The sequence below is a fragment of the Nelumbo lutea genome, chromosome 7 (assembly GCF_056320005.1).
Source record: "Nelumbo lutea isolate HS-2025 chromosome 7, American lotus-T2T, whole genome shotgun sequence".
NCBI lineage: Eukaryota > Viridiplantae > Streptophyta > Magnoliopsida > Proteales > Nelumbonaceae > Nelumbo > Nelumbo lutea.
In genome coordinates this window covers 30750573-30772179 of record NC_142690.1, presented here as the reverse complement: position 1 = coordinate 30772179, position 21607 = coordinate 30750573, and the positions used below count along the sequence as shown (strand labels likewise).

General features: G+C 38.7%; 1 protein-coding gene across 2 annotated transcripts in view; it reads left to right on the top strand.

Annotated features, from left to right (window-relative positions):
- Nucleotides 1-21607, top strand: part of LOC148845956 (vacuolar sorting protein 39-like) — a 141437-nt gene that overhangs the window by 18560 nt on the left and 101270 nt on the right. For both annotated transcript variants that reach the window (XM_088955138.1, XM_088955137.1), the window contains exons 3-4: nt 17607-17738; nt 17833-17976. In XM_088955138.1, coding sequence (XP_088811264.1) covers nt 17607-17738; nt 17833-17976 — 276 coding nt within the window. The remainder of the gene's footprint in view (nt 1-17606; nt 17739-17832; nt 17977-21607) is intronic.

Sequence of the window (21607 nt, the reverse complement as noted above, 5' to 3'; positions counted from 1 at the left end):
AAAAGGGAGTGGAGGGTTATACCTGATACGAAGTAACAATAACCTCCAATGAAGGTGTTCATGCCTAAGGATAGATCCAAAGACTGCTTCCACTGAAGATGACACGGTGCAAGATGAAGTAGAATCAGTAGGATGACTCTTCAGCAAGAACCTGATTCTTCAGCAATAATCTGATGGAGGGCTAGTGAACACGACTTCTGATTACTTTTTCTGCCAAAAGGTAATATTAAGAAAACTTCTTGATCGTTCCCACAGGCAGAGATCGAACTGGTATGGCGGCAGGAGCAGGAGAAAGCAAGAGCAGAAGACAGAAGCAGTCAAACCGATGCTGTCCTCTCTCTTAAATCAATAGACTGATGGATGAACTAGAGGCTCGCCCTGCTCCTCTATTTATAGCCTTAAATCAGAAACAGTCAATTGGTCTACTACATTTTCCATTGATGCTACCTTCTGAATTAGGGCGTCCCCTCTTCCAACTATCTCCCGTAGTACATGGTACTATCTCTCGATGTGCTTCGAGTTCGAGTGGGCTCGTGGCTCCTTAGCCTGAGCAATGGCTCCAGTGTTTTCACACAACAATGGAATGGGTGATGTGCTGGATGGAACTACTCCCAATTTGTGAATGAACTTCTTCATCCATACGGCTTCTTTGGCAGCTTCATTTGCGACAATGTATTCGGCTTCGGTTGTGGAATCCACCGTGGACCCCTGTTTGTTGCTTTTCCAGCAAACAACACACGATCCTATTATGAAAACATAACCAGGTGTAGACTTTCTATCATCTGGATCTGACTAAAAGTCGGCATCAGTATACCCCTGGATTTGTAGTGAACTACCATCGAATACTAGACAAAACTCTTTTATCTTTCGAAGGTATTTTAGTATGTTTTTCACAACAATCCAATTCTCCTGCCCTGGGTTTGACTGGAATCTGCTTACCACACTCACTACCTCAGAGATGTTAGGATGAGTGCACAACATGGCGCTCCCTATGGCTGAGGCATAGGGAACGTCCTTCATTCCCTCAATCTCTTTGGAGTCTTGGGAGACATACCTTGGAGAGAGTGACTCTATGCTTGAAAGGGACATTTCATTTTTTGGAGTTCTCCATGTTGTATCTTTTGACTATTTTGTCAATGTAAGCTGATTGGGATAATCCTATTATCCTCTTCGATCTATGTCTATAGAGCCTAAGACCCAATATGTAGGAGGCTTCTCCAAGATCTTTCATGGAAAATTGCTGTGAAAGCCACACTTTCACCATAGTCAACATTCCTACATCATTCCCAATGAGTAGAATGTCATCTACATACAGAACCAGGAATGCAACCTTATCCCCACTGGATTTTCTAACACAGGGCTCATCTGGATTTTGCTCAAAGTCAAATTGTTTGACGGTAGAGTCAAACCGATGTTCCAACTCCTAGAAGTTTGCTTAAGTCCATATATGGATCGGTTAAGTTTACATACCATGTGCTCCTGACCCGCAACTATGAAACCTTGCGGTTGCTGCATATAGATATCTTCACTAAGATCTCCATTCAGGAACACAGTTTTGACATCCATTTGCCAAATCTCATAATCATGGTACGCTGCTACAACTAGCAGGATCCTAATGGATTTAAGCATGGCCATTGCTTTCTGAGTGTACCCTTTTGCCACAAGATGAGCTTTGTAGGTCTCAACCCTACCATCGGGGCCCTTCTTCTTCTTATATATTCATTTGCAACCAATTGCTTTTACCCCAGGGGGCGGATCTACTAGAGTCCAGACTTCATTGGTCTCCATTGAGTCCATCTCAGCTCTCATGGCATCTACCAACTTCAAGGATTTTATGTCCAACATAGCTTCCGTTAAGTCATGAGATCCTCCTCACTGGTCGTGGCTTCCACCAAGTAACTTTCTTGGTCATAGCCGAAATGAACTAGAGGACTGGAAATTCGGGTAGATCTTCTAGGTTGGTCATTAACTGGAGCTTGTGGGACATCTCCCTGTTAGACAGTTTATGTATGCCCTTAGCTTCAATCTGATTTGATGTACTTTTGTTATTTAGTGGAAATAAATAAAGTGCATGTTTGATTCATGTTGTTTGGTATAATTCTGTGTAAAACCCAAAAATTGGACATTTATAGAGATTCATGTTAGTTTTAAATGTTCACAGCCGTTGGATAAGTCTGGGGAGATTTATCCTACCAAGGCTGATGCTGGTGTGCCACCAAGTGTTGGGATGGCCTGCCTCAGCCATCAGGGTAAGACCCGAGGCACATGCAGTATGGGATTACTTGAATCCTTGAACCGGACCAGATTTCCAGTCTTGCCTTGGACCTTGGAGATAGATGGGCAAAACTGGAAAGTTACACCTGACCCCTAGACTCGATTATGACACTTCACTAGGTGTTGGATCAGGCTGCCTTTGATATGCCAATCAGTGAGATCCTTAGCGGGGATCAAAACCTGGGTATGTTGGGGTAGTTTGAGAATTCATCTGAGTGGGTGATCATAGTGACAGAATCAGCCACTTTGTCGGACAAAGGGTAATGATCGGGAATGCCCTCTCTCTGATGGAAACCAAACTGCCGGCAGTTGATTTCAATCGTTGGAATTTTGTTTTGCAAAATTAATATATTTATATATATATGTACGGTTTCAAAATGTTTGCAAATGGTTTTAATTCCCGGGATCCATGTGAGAGGAGAGTGCGGCACTGTTCCTTGCAGCCGAGGGAGAGGTCCTCTCTTGTCGGGCAGTGCTTAATCATTATGGGCTGAGAGGTTAAGTGTAAGACCATTTAGGATAATACCTGATGGGCTAATCTTGCACCTGCCCACAGTCCCTGGGTTTTTATAAGATGGCTTGGCCTAGGGACCACTTAATGTAAGTGTTGGGCCCATAGGGTCCATATGATGGACTAAAGGGGTTCATTGAGTTTTTCAGTGAATTCAGCTGGGCCTTGTATTAAAGGCTGGGCCGAACCCATGTGGCTGGTGTGTAGATCAATGCTTGGGTCCCACGCCATACAAAGAAGCCCAACTGGGCAGCAGATTGGAAAATAATTAGACACTAAACACTTAATGGGCCAGAAGCCCATTTCGAGGTGGGCTGATATGATCACCCATCCTTGGGGCGAATCTGAGTTTAATGTTAGTAAAAGGATTGGGCCTTTAGCCTTATCCACTCTTGGAGACCAAATTCAAATTAGATTTGAATCTGGTAACCTCCTGATAAGATCAGGAGTAAGCTAACATTATCTGCAGATAGGATTAAGGTTATCACCTATCCAAATACTGATTTGGATTGGGATAACTCCTAATTAGGAGGTTTCTTAATCAAGAAGAAAGGAGGAGAAACCCTAACAAAAAGAAGGAGAGAAATACAACAGATTTCGAACCAAGAAAAATCGCAAGAAAGGTTCCTGCGAATTGAGATCAGATCTCATACTCCAGAAAAAGAAAGAAGAAGCAGTTCAGCTTTTTCGCCTTTGGAGTTCTCCTCCTGCCGCCGCCATCTGTTTTTGCAAGATTAGATCTTTGCAGAAAAAGAAAGTCAAGAAATCTGTTCTTGACATCAGTCTTGCAAGAAAGACTGAAAAAGATTCAGTGTTTAGTACTTCCAGAGGATTCTTGTGAAGGTTCCAGTGTGTAGGACGCACCCTACTGGTTCTGTTCCATCCACAGCTGTGTCATCTTCAGCAGGAACGGATCTTGGAGCATTTTTTGGGCGTGAACACCAACTTTGGGAGATAGTGCTTCTCTGGATTAGGTATATTCCTCCCATTTGTCTTTTGGTACAGATCTGGTTTGATTATGGTTCAAGTAGGATCCTTGAATATTGTATTCTAAATTTAGGGAATATGATTCCCAGTTGGGAGAAGGTAGGAAAATTTTTGAAATTCGCCCACCCATTCCGCAACCTTTATGGCGTCCATTAGATGGATCCTACCATTCTTTCACTCCCACTACCCCTAAGCTCTCCTCATCAAGAACAACTTCTTGATGATGATTATTCAGGATGTAATCATCTTCCAAGAAATGGGCATTTCGACTACAGAATACTTTCTATTCTTTTGGGTCATAGAATAAGTAACCCATAGAGCCTTTGGGGTAGCCTATAAATAGGCAATGACTGGTCTTGGATTCCAATTTGTCCGCACTCGTTCTTTTAACATGTGCTGGACAACCCCAAATCTTCAAGTGTCTCACACTTGGTTTCTTACCGGTCCAAAGCTCATAGGTAGTCTTCGGAACTGATTTGGTTGGAACCCGGTTCAACACGTATATCGTAGTCTCTAATGTGTAACCCCAAAAGGATGTGTGTAATTTTGAGTGTACGAGAAGTGATCGGGCCATATCCAATAAAGTCTGGTTCCTCCTCTCTGACACACCGTTTAGCTGTGGTGTAACAAGAGGAGCTAGTTGTGGTACTATCCCATTGACCTTTAAGTAGTCTCTGAATTCGTAAGAGAGATACTCGCCTTGATCTGATTGAAGGGTCTTAATTTTTCTCCTTAACTATTTCTCAAATTCTTGTCTGAATTCTTTGAACTTTTTAAAAGATTCACTTATGTCTCATTAGGTACATGTAACCATACTGTAAGTAATCATTGGTAAATGTTATGAAATAAACGTGCTGGTTGTGTTTTAACACTCATGGGACCACATACATCAGTATGTATAAGGTCATGTGTGCCTGTACATCTTTCAGGCTTATCGTTAAATGACCATTTCGTCATCTTGCCGAGGCAAGATGTTGCCTGTACATCTTTCAGCAAGATCGTATCATGTGTGCCTGTACATCTTTCAGGCTTATCGTTAAATGGCCATTTCGTCATCTTGCCCTGAAGGCAAGGTTCACAGGTTGAAAGATCTTCTACAGTTAAAAAATCGGAAGGACCATCCTTTACCAACCTTGTGACACGATCTATGTTGATGTGGCCAAGTCGGTAATGCCACAGGCATGTGGGATTAATTATATCACGGGTTCTTTTCTTGGCGATGTCATCCGACGTAGTTTCGGTTATGTTAGTTTCCAGAGAGGGATGGAGAGCATAAAGACCATTTTCAAGTTCTTTGTACGTGAGGAATTTGTTATTTCTTTTGATAGTAATCATATTACTAATGAGAATAGAATATCCATCCGCACATAGTTTTGAAATAGAAATCAAATTTCTTCTCAAATTAGGTACATAAAGACAATCTTTTAGTACAAAATTCATTCTCTGAAAATTAACTCTACAGTTCCTATGGCTATAGTTGCAACACTTGCAGAAGTCCCCAAGTAAAGAGTCACCTCTCCGTCACTCAGTCTTCTGCTTGTCCTGAACCCCTGCAGTGAGTTACGTGCATGAGTCGAAGTCCCAGAGTCAATACACCAGGAAGAAGAAGTTACCAACAAATTGGTTTCTATGACAAAAGATTCGAAATTACCTTGTTTCTTGGACTCCAGGTACTGAGGACAATTCCTCTTTCAGTGGAGTCAATACACCGGAGTCAATACATCTGATGCTTTGTCCTTTCTATGCCTTTTGGACTTAATAGCTTTCTCCTGAGGCTTTTTCTTTGCCTTCCTCTTCTTCTTGCTCGATTTACCAATTTCAACAAGCATGGCAATGGGCTCATCCTTATTGATCAGTTCCTCGGCCCTCTGCAACATATTGCTGAGTTCCTAAATGCTAATATTTAGCTTATTCATGTTATAGTTATTGATGAACTGATTGAAGGAAGGAGGCAAAGAATTTAGGATGGTGTCAACCTTAGTGACATGATCAAGCCCGGATCCAAGAGCCTCAAATTCATTGATGTATCCCATCATCTTAAGACAATGGTCATGAACTTGTTGGTTCTTGGACATTTGCGCTGTCATGAACTGTTTCAAGACCTTTTGACGAGTCGAATGTTTTTGCTCTTCATGCATCATCCTCAGACTGTCCAAGATATCCTTGGACAATTCGATCTGATCGAACTGTCGCTGTATCGGATTGTCTAAGGATGCAATGATGTCAGCGAGCAAGGGAATTTTTCTCTTCCCATTCTTGATAATCCCTCCTATGGGTCTCAGAAGCCCTATCACTCGGATGATCCGGAGTAGGGTTTTTAGCTACTTTGTCCAATTTTTTGGATGTCAGGGCCAACATAAGGTTATGATACCAGTCAGCGTAGTTTGGGCCCTTAAGTTTGTTGTCATCCAACAATTTAGCGAATTATCTGTTTGCCATTTCTGATAAAAAGCAAATATTAGTCCACAACCTTATTCGATTCATGTTATCCACCTAGATATGGCTTTTAATCCATGTTCCATTTCCATTTATTCATCTCCGAGACTTCCCTCCTATCTTAGTGACGGAGACTGCGAATTATATCTCTGGAAATGTGGAAAATCACATAGGGTGCATGGAGCCAACTGTTTTAGCTGCATAACCCCACCACCTTTCTGTGAAGGATCAGATCCACTCATCTTATGAGCTTTCCCTTTGGCCTCTGTCAGACAAGGTTCATTGCCATTTTAGGTTAAACCTTTCTGTCCAGTGAGTGTTTGCCCATCTTATTCGTGAATGCCAAGGTACCATGAGAGAGTCTTCCATTTTAGGATAGGCCCCTCCCACATCGGTCTATGACACCCCTATTATCTTATGAAACAATTCAATAGATCCGACAGTAAATGGATAGCCCAATTTTATGGTGTGTTTCCTCATTACTGAAGGACCCATGTTCATGCTAATGATGGAAGGCCTTTAGAGAGTTCATCATATGAATCTCCCTATCACATGCACTCATATTTCTGTGGAAGGAACAAAATATTACGCCCTAGTTTAATTTAGGTCATACCTAAGTGGCTCCCTCTGACTTTCATAAAGCCAGATTTAGGTGGGCCCTAAACGGCTAGGGTTCCACATGGTTCTCTTGAGGAGGAAGCTGGTGTGGGGCCCACCATGAAGGGAGATCATCCAATGATCTTAAGGACACCATGGCAATGATGTGCATTTAGCCATGGTGTGCGCAAGAGTCACTATCATTTCCGCATGGGCCAAACACTTATGGCCCATGAACGTTGCACATCACACATCCATACATCACATGTGGGAACAACATAATTGATCCAATCAATTAATAACTGTAAAGCCCATAATTATCCATAATATTACTGATTAATATTATCTAGGTATATGGGCTGAATTGCAATGAGTAGTTCAGCCCATATAGCTTTTATGTTGAAATTGGGCTAAAGCAATTTTAACACATTAAAACTGGGTTTTACTGGTATGAGCTGAATTGCATCTTGCAATTAACCATCAACTCCTGGACCCATATTTGAAAAATTAGGGCTGAGAACAACCCCCATCGAACCACAGATTTGGTCCAACCAGTTTGGTCTAGTCTGGTTCGAATGGGTCTAGGGTTTGATTTTTAATTCAAGAACATGATTTGAAATTAAATTACTGAAACAAGACATTCAAGAATCAGTAGGAAGGCTGTTCGTAGGACTGCTACCCTACAAAACAAAAGTTAGATCACAACATGCAGTTTCCAAAACTACAAATCGCAAATGGCCGAACCCTAATCAGCGAAAATCTCCTCCTTGTGTTTTCTACTTCAATTTCGAATGAAATAAAATAGAAAACCTAATTTCTATTAATATTACATTAAAAAAGAATTCCTATACATTCTGTCTAAGAAATAAAAAAAAATTTACAGACCAAGAATGTAAAAGAACAACAAAACCGTAGATTTCTTACACCATTAAAGATTTCGATCTCCACTGTACAAACAACCCAAAAATCAAGAAAAATATGTATAACAATTCTAAATATAATTCAGATTTATAAATATTTAATTTCAGATTAATCGCTCAAAATCTGGGAACCGATTTCCCATAAAAACGCTAATCTACGCAAATCGGGTGGAACGCTTTCTGCCCATTTGCACAGTTCCAAATCTGGTTAATTTTGGTTCAAGATTTGAACTTGGCTTTGATACCACTGAAGGGATGAGAGATCCATCATATGGATGGCCGAACCCTGTAGGAAGGTTGGGCGAAATTTCAAAAATTTCTCTCCCACGTGGGAATCACATTCCCTATTTTAGAAAACTACATTTTCAAGGATCAATCTTGAACCTAAACCAGACTAGATCTGAAACCAAAAAGGGAGTTGAGGGTTATACCTGATACGAAGTAACAATAACCTCCAATGAAGGTGTTCACACCCAAGGATAGATCTAAAGACTTCTTCCACCGAAGATGACATGGTGCAGGATAAAGCAAAATCAGCAGGATGGCTCTTCAGCAAGAACCTGATTCTTCAGAAAGAATCTGATGGAGGGCTAGTGAGTATGACTTCTGATTACCTTTTCTACCAAAAGGTAATATCAAGAACACTTCTTGATCGCTCCCACAGGTGGAGATCAAACTGGTATGGTGGCAGGAGCAGGAGAGAGCAAGAGCAAAATACAGAAGCAGTCAAAATGTATGCTGTCCTATCTCTTAAATCAGTAAACTGATGGATGAACTAGAGGTTTGCCCTGCTTCTCTATTTATAGCCTTAAAGAGAGGTTCTCCTAATCCCATTAGGAGTTTCCAAATCTTGTATTTGGATCTGGACTCTCTTTAAGAGATAAGGATAATCCCTTATCTTATTTGCAGATAAAGATCAACCCTCCTAATCTAATTAGGAGTTTATTGATCCAAATCTCTATTTGGATCTAGACTCTGAGTGGATAGGGACAATCCCTTATCCTATCTGCTGATCTAAATCCCAGAACCGCCCCTCTTTAATTAATCTAATTATGCCAGTTCAAATTGGGCTTTAGGCCCATTAAGTCCATATGCTCACTTACCCTCCAAATTGCTGCCCAGATGGATATCCTTGTATTGCGTGGAACCCAAACATTGATCTACACATCAGCCACATGGGTTCAGTCCAGCCTCTGTTACATGGCCTGGCCAAATTCACTGTAGGAGACACTGAACCCCTGAGTCCATCACCATGGGCTCTTAATGGGCCCAACATTTACACTAATTGGTCCTTGGGTCAAACCACCTTATTAAAATCCAAGAACTATGGGCAGATGCAAGGTTAGCCCATCAGGTATTACCCTCAAGGGTCTTACACTTAACCTCTCAGCCCATAATGATCAAACACTGCCTGACAAGAGAGGACCTCTCCCTTGACTGCAAGGTACAGTCCTGCACTCTCTACTCACATGGATTCCGGGAATTAAAACCTTTTGCAAATATTTTGAAACCATAATATATATATATATATATATATATATATATATATATATATATATATATATATATATATATATATATATATATATGTATGTATGTATATCTCTATATAAATATATTTTACAAAAACAAATTTCAACAGTTGAAATCGACTGTTGGGAGTTTTGGTTTCCATCAGAGAGAGTGCATCCCTGATCATTCACTTTGTTCGACAAAGGGGCTAATCCTGTAACTATGATTATCCACTCATATGAATTCTCAGACTGTCTCAACATACCTAGGTTTTGACCCCCTCTAAGGATCTCATTGATTGGCATATCAAAGATAACACAATCCGACACCTAGTGCAGTATCATAATCGAGTATAGGGGTTAGGTGTAACATTTTAGTTTTGCCCATCTATCTCCAAGGTACAGGGCAATATTGAAATTCTGGTCCAGTTCAGAGTTTCAAGAAAACCCACACTGCATGTAGCTCAGGTCTCAACCTGGCAGCTGAGACAAGCCACCCCAACCAACTTGGCAGCACATCGGTGTCAGCCTTGGCAGGATAAATCTCCCCAGATCTATCCAATAGCTGTGAAGATTCTAAACTAACACGAGTCTCATATGTGTCCAGTTTAAGGGTATTACATAGAAACACACCATAATAACATGAATCAAATATGTACTTTATTCGTTTACATTAAATGTCATAATGTACATCATTCTGATTGGAGCTAAGGGCATACACTGTCTAACAATACGACCCAATCTTTTTATGATTTAACTTTTGGTAAGTCCCAATAGGAAACCTCTTAAGCCACAAATAAACCATGACTAGATCACCCTCATAAAACTCTTTCATCTAACAATGCTTATCCTTAGCTTCTTTATATCTTTGGTTGCTTTCTTTTTGTTTTTGTCATACATTTTCTTGAATATTTAGAATGGCTTAGCTAAAGCCTCGAAATTATCACTCACTTGCTGCAATTTTGTTGTAGGAACTAGATCAACAACACCTTTAGGCAATTGACCATACATAACAACAAAATGAGTCTTCCTTGTGGATCTATTAATTGAGTCATTGAAGGAAAACTTAGCTTGTGATAGGATAAGATCTCATTGCATCAAGTAATCCCTAACTAAACTTCTTAACAAGTTCCCCAAGCTTTGGCAAACCACTTCATTTTGTCCATCTGTTTGTGGCTGAAATGTAGGACAATATCCATACACTTCCATAAAGTTCTCAGAACGTGGCTAGGGAATCTTGTGTCATGATCTAATGTGATAGATCTTGGCAAACCATACAACTGAACAACTTCTTTAAAAGACAAGTTAGCTACATGAGAAACATCAAAAGTCTTTTGGAAACCAATAAAGTGGGCCATTTAGGGAAACAATCAACCACAACAAAAATAGAGTCATTACCCTAACTGTTCTTGGCAACCCTAACACAAAATCCATAGTAATATTAGTACATGGTGCTTTTGGTATGGGTAAGAGAAGGTACAAACCTGTATTTTGATGTTTCCCTTTAGATGTTTGGCACTTGTAACACCTATCAACATAGTAAAACACATCCTATTGTAGTCTTGGCTAAAAATATCCTTTGGAGACCATTTCAAGTGTCTTCTTGTGACCAAAATGTCCCTTGCAATGTAAATCAGCAATGAGTAACACTCTCAAAGATCTTAATGGAATCATAACCTATTGTCCATGAATAAGTAACCATCATTCCACACAAATTTGGCTTGAATATTCTTTTCACCTATTGCTTAGCTTTTACAAATAGGGTCAAAATAAGGGTCATCTTTGTATTGGTCTTTGATGGAGCTGAATTCCACAACATTAGTAGACATTGTGGTCACCAAGTGAACTCTCCTACTAAATGCATTCGGTACCCAATTTTTCTGTCCAGCCTTATGCTTCAAAACAAACTTATATTCTTGTAGAAAATCAATCCATTTAGATTGTCTTCCCTTTATCTTCTACTGGGAGTTAAGGTGCTTCAATGCTTCATAGTCTAAATACAACACAAACTTCCGTTGGATAAGGTAATGCCTCCAAAACCTCAAGGACTATAAAATGGCATAAAACTTAACATTATAAGTGGAATACCTCCTTCTAGCATCATTGAGTTTCTCACTAAAGTAAGATATTGGATGGCATGCTTGGCTAAGGATAGCTCCAATCCCAACATGGGATGCATCGCATTCAACTTGAAAGAGCTTGTTAAAATCAGGTAAAGCTAGTACCAGAGCCTTAGTCATCCTCATCTTTATCTCTTGGAAGCTTTTATTAGCTATGAGAGTCCAAGTAAACTCACCTCCTTTTAGGCATTTAGTAATGGGTGCTACAGTAGTGCTAAAATTCTTTAAAAACCGACGATAAAATGTTGCTAGCCCATGGAAACTACGAATTTTAGTTAAAGTCATTGGTGTTGGCCTCTCTTGAATAGCTTGAACATTTTCTTGATCCACTTAAATCTCCTTGGTTGAAATAATATACCCCCCAAAAAACCAATTAATCTATCATAAAGTTACACTTTTTCAAATTTATATATAGTTGATTTTGTCTCTAAACTTGTAAGACTGCACTCAAATTTTCAAAGTGGTTGTTATGATCTTTGTTGTGAATGAGTATTGCCATTAAAATAAACTACCACAAACTTCCCCATAGACGGTCATAAGACTTGTCTCATGAACCTCATAAAGATGCTAGGAGCGTTAGACAACCCAAATGGCATAACCAACCATTAAAGACCTTCCTTAGTCTTGAATGCAGTCTTCCATTCATCACCCTCTTGGATATGAATTTGAAGACACCTATTCTTCAAATCTATCTTTGAAAAGACCTATGAGATAGCCGATGTGTCTCATATGTCATTAAGGCGATGTATGAAAAACTTGTAATTAACTGCAATCTTGTTAATAGCACGCCTGTCAATACACATACACCAACTACCATCCTTCTTTGGTGTGAGTAAAGATGGTACAACATATGGGCTTAAGCTCGCACGGATCATCCCCTTCTTCAATGACTTTGTTACTTGTCTTTGGAGCTCCTCAAGCTCCTTAGGACTCATTCTATAGTGGGGTAAATTAGGTAATGTTGCACTTGACATTAAATCTATATGATGTTATACATCTTTTTGGGGAGGAAGGCCATTGGATAATTCCTTAGGTATCACATCAGCATATTTATGAAGTAGCTTCTTCACCATCTTGGGAACAAGTGTGTTTTTGCTAGATTCCTTTGTAACCAACACAAATGACATCCAAATCCGCATATTTTTGAGCCAATATATTTGAGATGAAAAGAGTAGTGGTTGGCTTAACTTCCTTCTTTGAAAATGAATCAAGTTGCATTGGTTTAATAGTTATCTTCTTATTGTCTTTCAAAAGCTATACGTGTTCATGTCTCCAAAATAAATTGTTTTACGGTCATATTGCCTTGGGTGTCCCAAAAGAATATGTCATATATCAATTAAGACAACATTACACTATATTGATTCTTCAAATGTATTACCAATAGATAAATTATCTAAGCATTTATAAGAAACTCTCACCTCATTTCCTTTGTTGAACCACAAAATGTGATATGATTGGGGGTGTTGAATAGTCTTGAGCTGTAACTTATCCACCACCTCTTGGGAAACAAGATTCTCACTACTCTCACTGTTAATAATCAAGTTACAAAACTTCCCACCAGCTTACAACGTGTTTTAAAGATATTATTTCTCAACAAGTCCCCTAGTAGTGGTTCTTGAGGTGCAACCATGGAGTGCCATATCACTAGAGCTTTGCCCTCAATGTCTCCATCCAAATTTTCTTCCTCTAAAGCATTAACTTTAGTGGTTTCAACAACTTGTCCATCCTCAACATGGCCTATATCATCTTGTTGTTCATTAATGACTTCATCAATTAGATGCATTCTTTCTTCAATCTTTCTCTTACGAAATTCATTAAAATGGTGTCCTAACTCCATACACTTGAAACATCTAACAATAGGCTACCCTTGATTGCTCTTTGTTGCACTTGAGGTCCTTTGGATTGTATGTTGTGTTTGGTTCACCAGACAACCCTTACCAGCCCCAACACTTCGATTTAATGATGAAGATGTACCTTGGACGACACTTAGTTTCTGCCCTAAGTTATGACTTAATTGAACTTCAACATTTAGAGTTAGTTGATATGCATCCTTTACCTTATACGAGCAATGTAGGCTGAGTTGATCTTGTATTGGCAACCTCAAACCATTGATATATACTAACTTTTTTTTTGTTCAATTTTTGTCATATTACTCTAATCTATTAAACTCTATTTCTTTACTTCTTTATACTCTTTTCCCGTTGCCTTAAAGTTTGCACCTTTGTAAAGAGTTTGCTTATAATTTAGTGGTAAGAATTGTGATTTCTGTTTTTCTTTCATTCTTTCCCAAGAACTAACTTTTCTTTTTCTCATCCTTTCTTTGTCCCTTTGATAACTTTTCCACCAATCCAAGGTTGTCCCACACATCTTTGCTTTTACAAGCTTCACTTTTATTTCTTCACTCATTTTCTTCCAACCAAAATAATTTTCAATGCTGTCTAACCAATCTGGAAACTCTTTAGGTTCCAACTCACCATTAAACTCGTTAATATGAAGTTGAACACCATTATTGATTGCTGATCACCTGCTTGCTGACCACCTGCTACACAGTCTCCTCAGTGCTCTTAACTTTGTTGCTGAAGACTCTTATGTTCCTTTCCGACCAAGTTACCCACATCACTGCCGCAGGAATAATTCTCCAAATTAAATTTCCTTTTTTCTTCAAACCTTGAGGATTCCAACAAAGTTGCAAATCTTTAATTGAACTTGGCATGATCCAATCAAGACCAGCCGCACCTATAAAGTGGTACCAAACTCTTAAAGAGATAGGACAATGTAAACATAGATGGTCTGCGGACTCAGGTAATAAGCCACACAAACCACACATTAGAGAAGGGAGCTGAATACCTTTTTTGTCCAGGTTGAGTCTTGAGAGACATTTGTTCAGCACCATAGTCCATACAAGGAAGATAGCCTTCTAGGGAGCACAAGACTTCCATATTTGCTGGTAGGGGAACTCTGTAACCCCCTTACTACTAAGCTTCAAAGTTAGGGATTTGACTGAGAAACATCCATCCATACTCCAGGACCAGCTTCATTCATCTTCACTAGCAATGTCTATCATCTGCTCCTGTAAAATCTACAGTAGATGCATCACTCCTTCTATTTCTCAATCAAATAACTTTCTTCTGAACTGAGGATTCTAGGTCAAGACTCTACCACTGATATTTCTTGGTTAACTACACATTGGAACAGAAGAGGAAACACCTTAGCTAAAGGTCTGTCCAAACACCAGGGGCCTTTCCAAAATTTCAGCCTGTTCCCATTTCCCACCTTAAACCTCACACCTTCATACATCACGGGAAGATATTTAAGAATCCCTTTCCAAATTGAACAACCCCGAGTTGGGGTATGGGTCTTGAGACTTCCAATTTCCCCAATTCACACCAAATTTTGTGGCAATTAGGGACCTCCACCAAGAAGATCTTTCTGTAGCAAACCTCCAACACCATTTACTCAATAAAGCCGAATTTACCACATTTAATCTTCTAAGGCCTAAACCACCCTCTACCTTAGGAAGACAAGCTTGGTCCTAATTCACAAGGTGCATCTTCTTCCCACCCTCTCCAGAGAAAATCTCTCTAAATCTTCTCAAGTTTCTTTGCAATTTTAGATGGCAAAGGAAACATGGACATTTAGTAAGTAGGGAGGTTGGCAAGGGTACTCTTGGTAAGGGTCACTCTCCCTCCTATAGATAGATATTTTGCCTCCAGGAGGCTAATTTTTTCCCAACTCTCTCAATTACTGGATCCCATAAAGCTGAAGAATAACATTTGGCACCTAGTGGGAGGCCAAGGTACTTAATTGGAAGATAATCCACCTGGCAAGTCATCAACCTAGCAAAAGAATACAGGTCAGGAATGGGGCCCATTGGGATTATCTTACTTTTATGGAAATTAACTTTAAGGCCCGGGACTACTTTGAACCAGCAAAGTATACCAAGTAATATATCCACCTGATCAGAAGAGGCATCAAGAAAATAGAGAGTATCATTAGCAAACTACAATAGATTGACTTTTTCTGCTTCTAGAGCAATTGCAAAACCATTCCACAAACCATTGGTTGCTGCCTTAAGGGAGAATTGGGTCAGGAGCTCTGATATACAAATAAAGAGTAGAGGAGAGAGTGGGTCCCCCTGTCTAAGACCCCTCGAACTATCAAAAAACCCCATAGACTAGCCATTGATCAACACAGAGAATTTGGGAAAAGAAACACATACTTTTATCCAATTTCTCCATTTTTGTCCAAAGTTCATTTTCTCAAGCACCTGATCCAGACACCTCCACCATTGTTGGTTGTTATTCTTTTCATGATGAACACCTTCAGGTTACCCAATGTCTTCTTCACTTGATTCATCACTAATAATGTCAGTGGGATGTTCATCAACTCTAGGAGTCTATCTTCTTCTTCCTACCCCCAAATTACTTGCTTCATCACCATCCCTAGTAGTATTTTGAGCTACAAGTTGAGCAATATGCTCAATCTTTTCTTGCAACCCTCTTATAGCCTCTTGGAAAACGTCTACAGTGACATGTTGTGGCCTTCTACCACCCCTTGTAGCAATAATAATATAGAAAAACAGAATAAGGAGATGAACTATGAAGCAATCCTAAGGAAAGAACTTGCTCTGATACCACTTGATGTGGATAAAAAAACAAATTACATGCAACTCTTTAAGTGTACAACAATAACCACAAGAGATACCAAGATGAAAACAACAAATAAGTTAGATTTTTAGGGACTTCAGACCTGAACCCAAAGTAGAACTCCTCTTGGAACACTTTCACTGCAGTAACAATGGCATCAAGTTGGCCACCTGCATGGACATGCTGTGATAGAGGTATTGGAAGGTGCCAAAATAGGTTGACTCCTCAAAACCCATGCTCCCAATACTTGAAAACCTTAGTTGGGGCTAAGAGCAACAACTCAAACAAGAGAGAAAGAACAAAAAAACTGCAGTAGAAATATCCCCTTCTCTTTTATAAGACTTAATGGCTCATTGGAAAAGCCAATTAAAATATTTACAAATGAGCCCCTATAATGTTTGCCTTTCATAAGCAACTCCTTAAGAACAAAGCTAATTTCAAACAAACCTGCAAAACATAACATTTTGTTACAAAAAGACCCAAGAGACCAAAACCCAATAGATGTGCACCAAACTGCCTCTGACCAAAATACGGATTATAAAATGATGAAAATACCCCTGGACCCAAACTGTCAACAAAGCTACCAAAAACAAAACACATTCACTTTTTTCTTTTTTTTTTCCTTCTTTTTTTTCTTTTCCTTTCTTTTTTTCTATCTCTTTTTTTTGCCTCATCATTCTTACCAGTTTAAAAAGAACTCGAGTCTATGCAAGTAGAAATTTTAGCAACCTTGCACATGTTCTTATGATGACTAGTGATCATCTTACTACAATTACTGGTATTAATCGAAACAAGCACTCTACTCTCATCACATAGGTTGCTTGCACTATAGCTCATTCTGACCCTCGTCAGGTTTCCTTAAGCTGAACATTGATGCTAATTTCACAAAAGACAAAGGGGGGTGTTGGTGTAGTTGTTTAGAACCATCACAATTGTTTACTCTTTACTTGAGATGTTCCTACTTCAGCTACGTCGCCTCTTGAGGATGAGGTAAAAGCTTTCCTTGAAGCATTTCACTTTGCCAGAGATCTATCTCTTAGTTATTTAATTTTCAAGGGTAATTCACAAACATTTGTCAATGTCCTATTAGGGGCTGTTGAGAACCCTTATTGGAGTTTACACTATATTGTGTCCGAGTGTAGGAATATCTTGAATGCCCCTAAGCATTGTTTAGTTATCTACTATCCCAGATCATGCAATTTGGCTGCTTATTGCATAGCTAGAAAACTTGGTTCTCTCATGTACAATAGATTTACTTGGACAGTTGTACCTACTGTTATCTCTCATATTATTGAGACTGAACAATGTATTTAGTTGATGTTGTTGAATGAATTGCCTCATGCTTTAAAATAAAAAAAAATGATATCTATTGGTCAAATACAAGAAATATAAAGTAAAAAATAGGAAATTTAGCAACCGAATGCAGTTCTTTCTCTCCATGTTCATATCATTTGTTGGGACATGGGAAGCTATGTACACACACAAATACATATTCAATTTTTCATAATAAAGGCACAACATTTTTGAGTTTCTTATGTGTAAACTCTTGCATCTCTTTTGGTTGAAAATTGCTAATCCCATAATATGCTTATTTCCTTAATTAGGATAATATTGGAGTTTTTGTTGACCAAAATGGAAAGCTTCTTCAAGAAGGCAAGATATGTTGGTCTGAAGCCCCTACATCCATGGTCATCCACATACCGTATGCAATTGCTCAGTTACCAAGACATATTGAGGTGACTAATATTCCAAATTTTATTTTCCTTACATAAAATTGACCCAAAGATCATATAATTCAATAAATTTATCTCTTACACTTCAATGATTTAGATACGATCTGTTGGAGCTCCACATCCATTGGTACAAATAATTTCTCTCCATGATGTTCGTTTCCTTACTCGAAGCAACAATGGTATTTTAGTTGTATTGGATAGTTCCATATATGAGCTTCTACCTGTTCCTCTTGGTGCGCAGGTATATCTTGATCTTGTCACATTATGGAATTTTTCCTGTGTATCTCTCTTTGATTTAATGTTCATTAGTTACCACCTTTATTAGTCATATGATAAACAAAGTGGTGATTGTCACTATCTATCATACATGAGATTTATATATGACATTATATATGCAAAATGTTTAAGTTTGTTACAACATGAGAATAAAGAGAAAAGAGAAGAAAAAGAAGGGAATAAGGTAGAAAAGGATGTTTTGTACATTAGAGAACAAAAAGGAAAGAAAGTGAGAAAAGAGGTTTAAAGGGTGAAGATACCAACTAGTGTCTTCTCCTTGTTGACCTGAACTGTTATTCTTTTCTTTAGAATATGCAAAATTACAAAAATACAATGCCATATTGCATCCAATCTAATCTTTCATGAAAGGACCAAATATATAGAAGTTAATTGTTATTTTGTAAAATAAAATGTGATGAATGGTGATATTGCTATTATTTATGTAAAATTATGTTTCAGTCATATCAACACACAAGTGGTGTGGGCTATTACTTTGTACTCAACCTCAACAGTACTCCTAAAAATACTTCTTACTTTTATAAGTAATGAGATTGCCACACAAAAAAGTGGAATACCCTATAATAGACCTCCAGTCGATTATGGTACTTGCCCAATCTACATTGTATTATCCCTATAAGGTTAGTTATCCTCTTTCTTGTATAGTAATCCTCAGCTGGGAGCAGTTAGATATCTCAACACTCTTACAACACCTTCCTAGGGAATGATTGTGGGATTTTGCGTGAACTGACTCAGAATCCTTACACTAAAGGAGATATCAAGACGGGTGATTATGAGGTAAATGAATTTTCCAACTAATATTTTGTACCTTTTAGGATCACTAAATGGCTCCCCTTGACTATTAGCCATTTTCACATTAGGATCAATTACAATGATTAAAGAGAAAAAGAAGAAGAGAAGAGGGTAAAAGAGAGATTTTGTCTGAATAATAGGATGATGAACTTACAATTTATCTATATTTTATGAGGTTTTTGCATGAAATTTTATAATGGTTTAATTAAATTTTTGCCGAATTTTAGCTTGATTGCAAGAAAGATTTCAGGGGGAGCCAAATCAACAAAAAGAAGGCAAAAGCAAGAAAAGAAAACCCAAAAATTTATCAAGTTCAGCCCGGCCCAGCCATGAGAGCAAGAGAATTTCATTCGGCCCAAGAAGAGCAAGTGAAACTCTTTGGAAAATCCAAGGGAAGAAGCCTAGCTATGAGGAGAATTCGGCCCAGCAAGGAAGGCCCATTTTTAGCCCAAATAACAGCCTAGAGTGTAGCCCACATGAGCTCAAAAGCAAGCTAAGTTGTAGCCCAAATAGCAGCCCAAAGGGAGCTAGGGGCGGCAACTTCTAGGAGTTTCTTGAAGAGAAGGAGGGAGCACTCTAGAAGGTTCATGAGGGGTGTAATACACCCCATTCTAGAGGCTTCAAGAAGGGGCAAGAGCCCCCTTGAAAAACTATATAAGGAGGCCTCTAGGAGGGGAGAAAGTTGTTCAATTGCTTGAGAGAAAGGCTCTCCCACTCTTAGAGGTTCAGCCACCTTGAGAGAAGAGAAGAGAAGAAGGCTAGGCGCAAGGAAGAAGAAGAAGAAGGGCTGAAGGAAGTTCAAGACAAGCAAGCTAGAAGAAGAAGGTGAGTTCGAATTGAGGGATTGTGATTCAAAGATTTTTTGTAATAAATCATTTGTAGTTTCATTCTCTTTTGATTTGAATTCAGTTTCTTAGTTATATGTTCTTTCTTCTTTCTCCTTGTTTCCATTCTTCCTTGATGTATTTCAGCTTGTAAAATTTCAGTTCAGCAATCTAATTCTTTTTTATTCATTCAAATGATCATGCATTGTACTTGAAGTTTCTTGAATAAGGGTGTGATTGCAGATCAATTCGGCCAACTAACCTTCAAAACTCAGATCTGAATTCTCAGATCTGAGATTGCAAGATCTGAATTGCTTGAAAGAGAATTCAGATCTGCAAATTTCAGATTGGGCGAATTAATCTACAGCTTGGAATTCCTAGAGTGCTTGAGAGAGACTCTAGGAATTCAGATCTACTATTCAAGAACTGAATTGAGTGCAAGGTTAGAGATAACTTGCACAATTCAGTTGGTGATCAATTCAGATTTGAATTGATGCCTTAGAAGTGTTTGAAGAAATGCATGCATGGGGATTAGATTCTTGCTAGAGATAGAAGAACCGTCACTCATGCATAGGATGAACATGCGCTTGAGAGAGGCTGTTCATGACCTTGGGGTTTCACCAAACCAAGGCTCAATCATGATTCATTCGAATGATCCAAATTGATAGATTGCTGAATTCTGAGATTGACATTTACTGCTTACTCTTCTAACCTGAATTGAAGGCAATTGGACCAATGATTTAGATAGATTTTAATTTAGGATTTCTTAGCTTTCATTAGAGTTTTGATTTATTTGTTGATCAGATAAGAAATGTTCAATTTAGTATTGGTAATTGTTTCCTAAATCCTCGTGGGAACGATACTTCACTCACTACTTTATTACTTGAACGGCTAGTGCACTTGCTAGTGTCACAATGAGCCACACATCAAGTTTTTGGCGCCGTTGCCGGGGATTTAGAGAAGCAATATTAGGAAACATTGAGCATTCTTAATCTGATCTCATTCAGCATTGCATTCATAGTTGGGTTAATTTGCTAACTTTTTCATTTCAGCTTGGACTGCAACTGCTGTACTCATGTAGTTATGTTTCTTCTTTCTTAAGTAGATTACTCTCTTTTTCTGGTTTCAGTTTCATTTTAATAAAGGCATATTTGATTTCTATTCAATCTTGATGTTGTTCCCTTCAAAAATAAAAAAAAAAAAGAAAAAAAATTTCACAAAAAACATGAGTGTTGCAGATCTGAGTTGCATTCGGCACTCAGATCAGCAGATTTCAGATCTGCAGCACTCAGCCGAAAAGAGTTGCTTGTGTTTCAGACTTTATTTTTTTTTTCTTTCTTTCATTACAAAAAGAAAAAAACAAATTAAAAAAAACAAAGGGGTGATCTTTTGAACAATAAGAGGAGCAATTGAGAATTCGGATCAGAACTCAGATCTGAGTTCAGATCTGAATTCTGCTACAGCAGATCTGCAACAGTTCAGATCTGAGTTCCTCTGAACTCAGACCTGAACTGATGCAATTTTGAGGGGAATTGGGTGTCATCACCACCCCAATTCACCCTAGGGCACTTCTGCTATTCCCCAAAAACAATTTGGTAGCAATAACTGAAGGTAAGGCAATTGAGAATTCAGATCCAAACTCAGACTTGAGTTCAGATCTGAATTCTGCTGTTACAGATCTGCTCAGTTCAGATCTGAATTCCTCTGAACTCAGATCTGAACCGATGCAAGTTTGAGGTGAATTGGGTGCCATCACTACCCCAATCCACCCTATGATACATCCAACCTGCCTCAAGGGTGAATGGATAGCAAGGAATGAGAGAAATTCAAATCTGAAATGCAGTTGATATAATGTGAGGACTGAACTGATACAGAGCATTCTATGAATTCTGGGTGGACTGAATTCTTGGCTTTACCCACTTGTACCCAATCTAAATTTGGTGAGGATGTGTGTTTGGATTG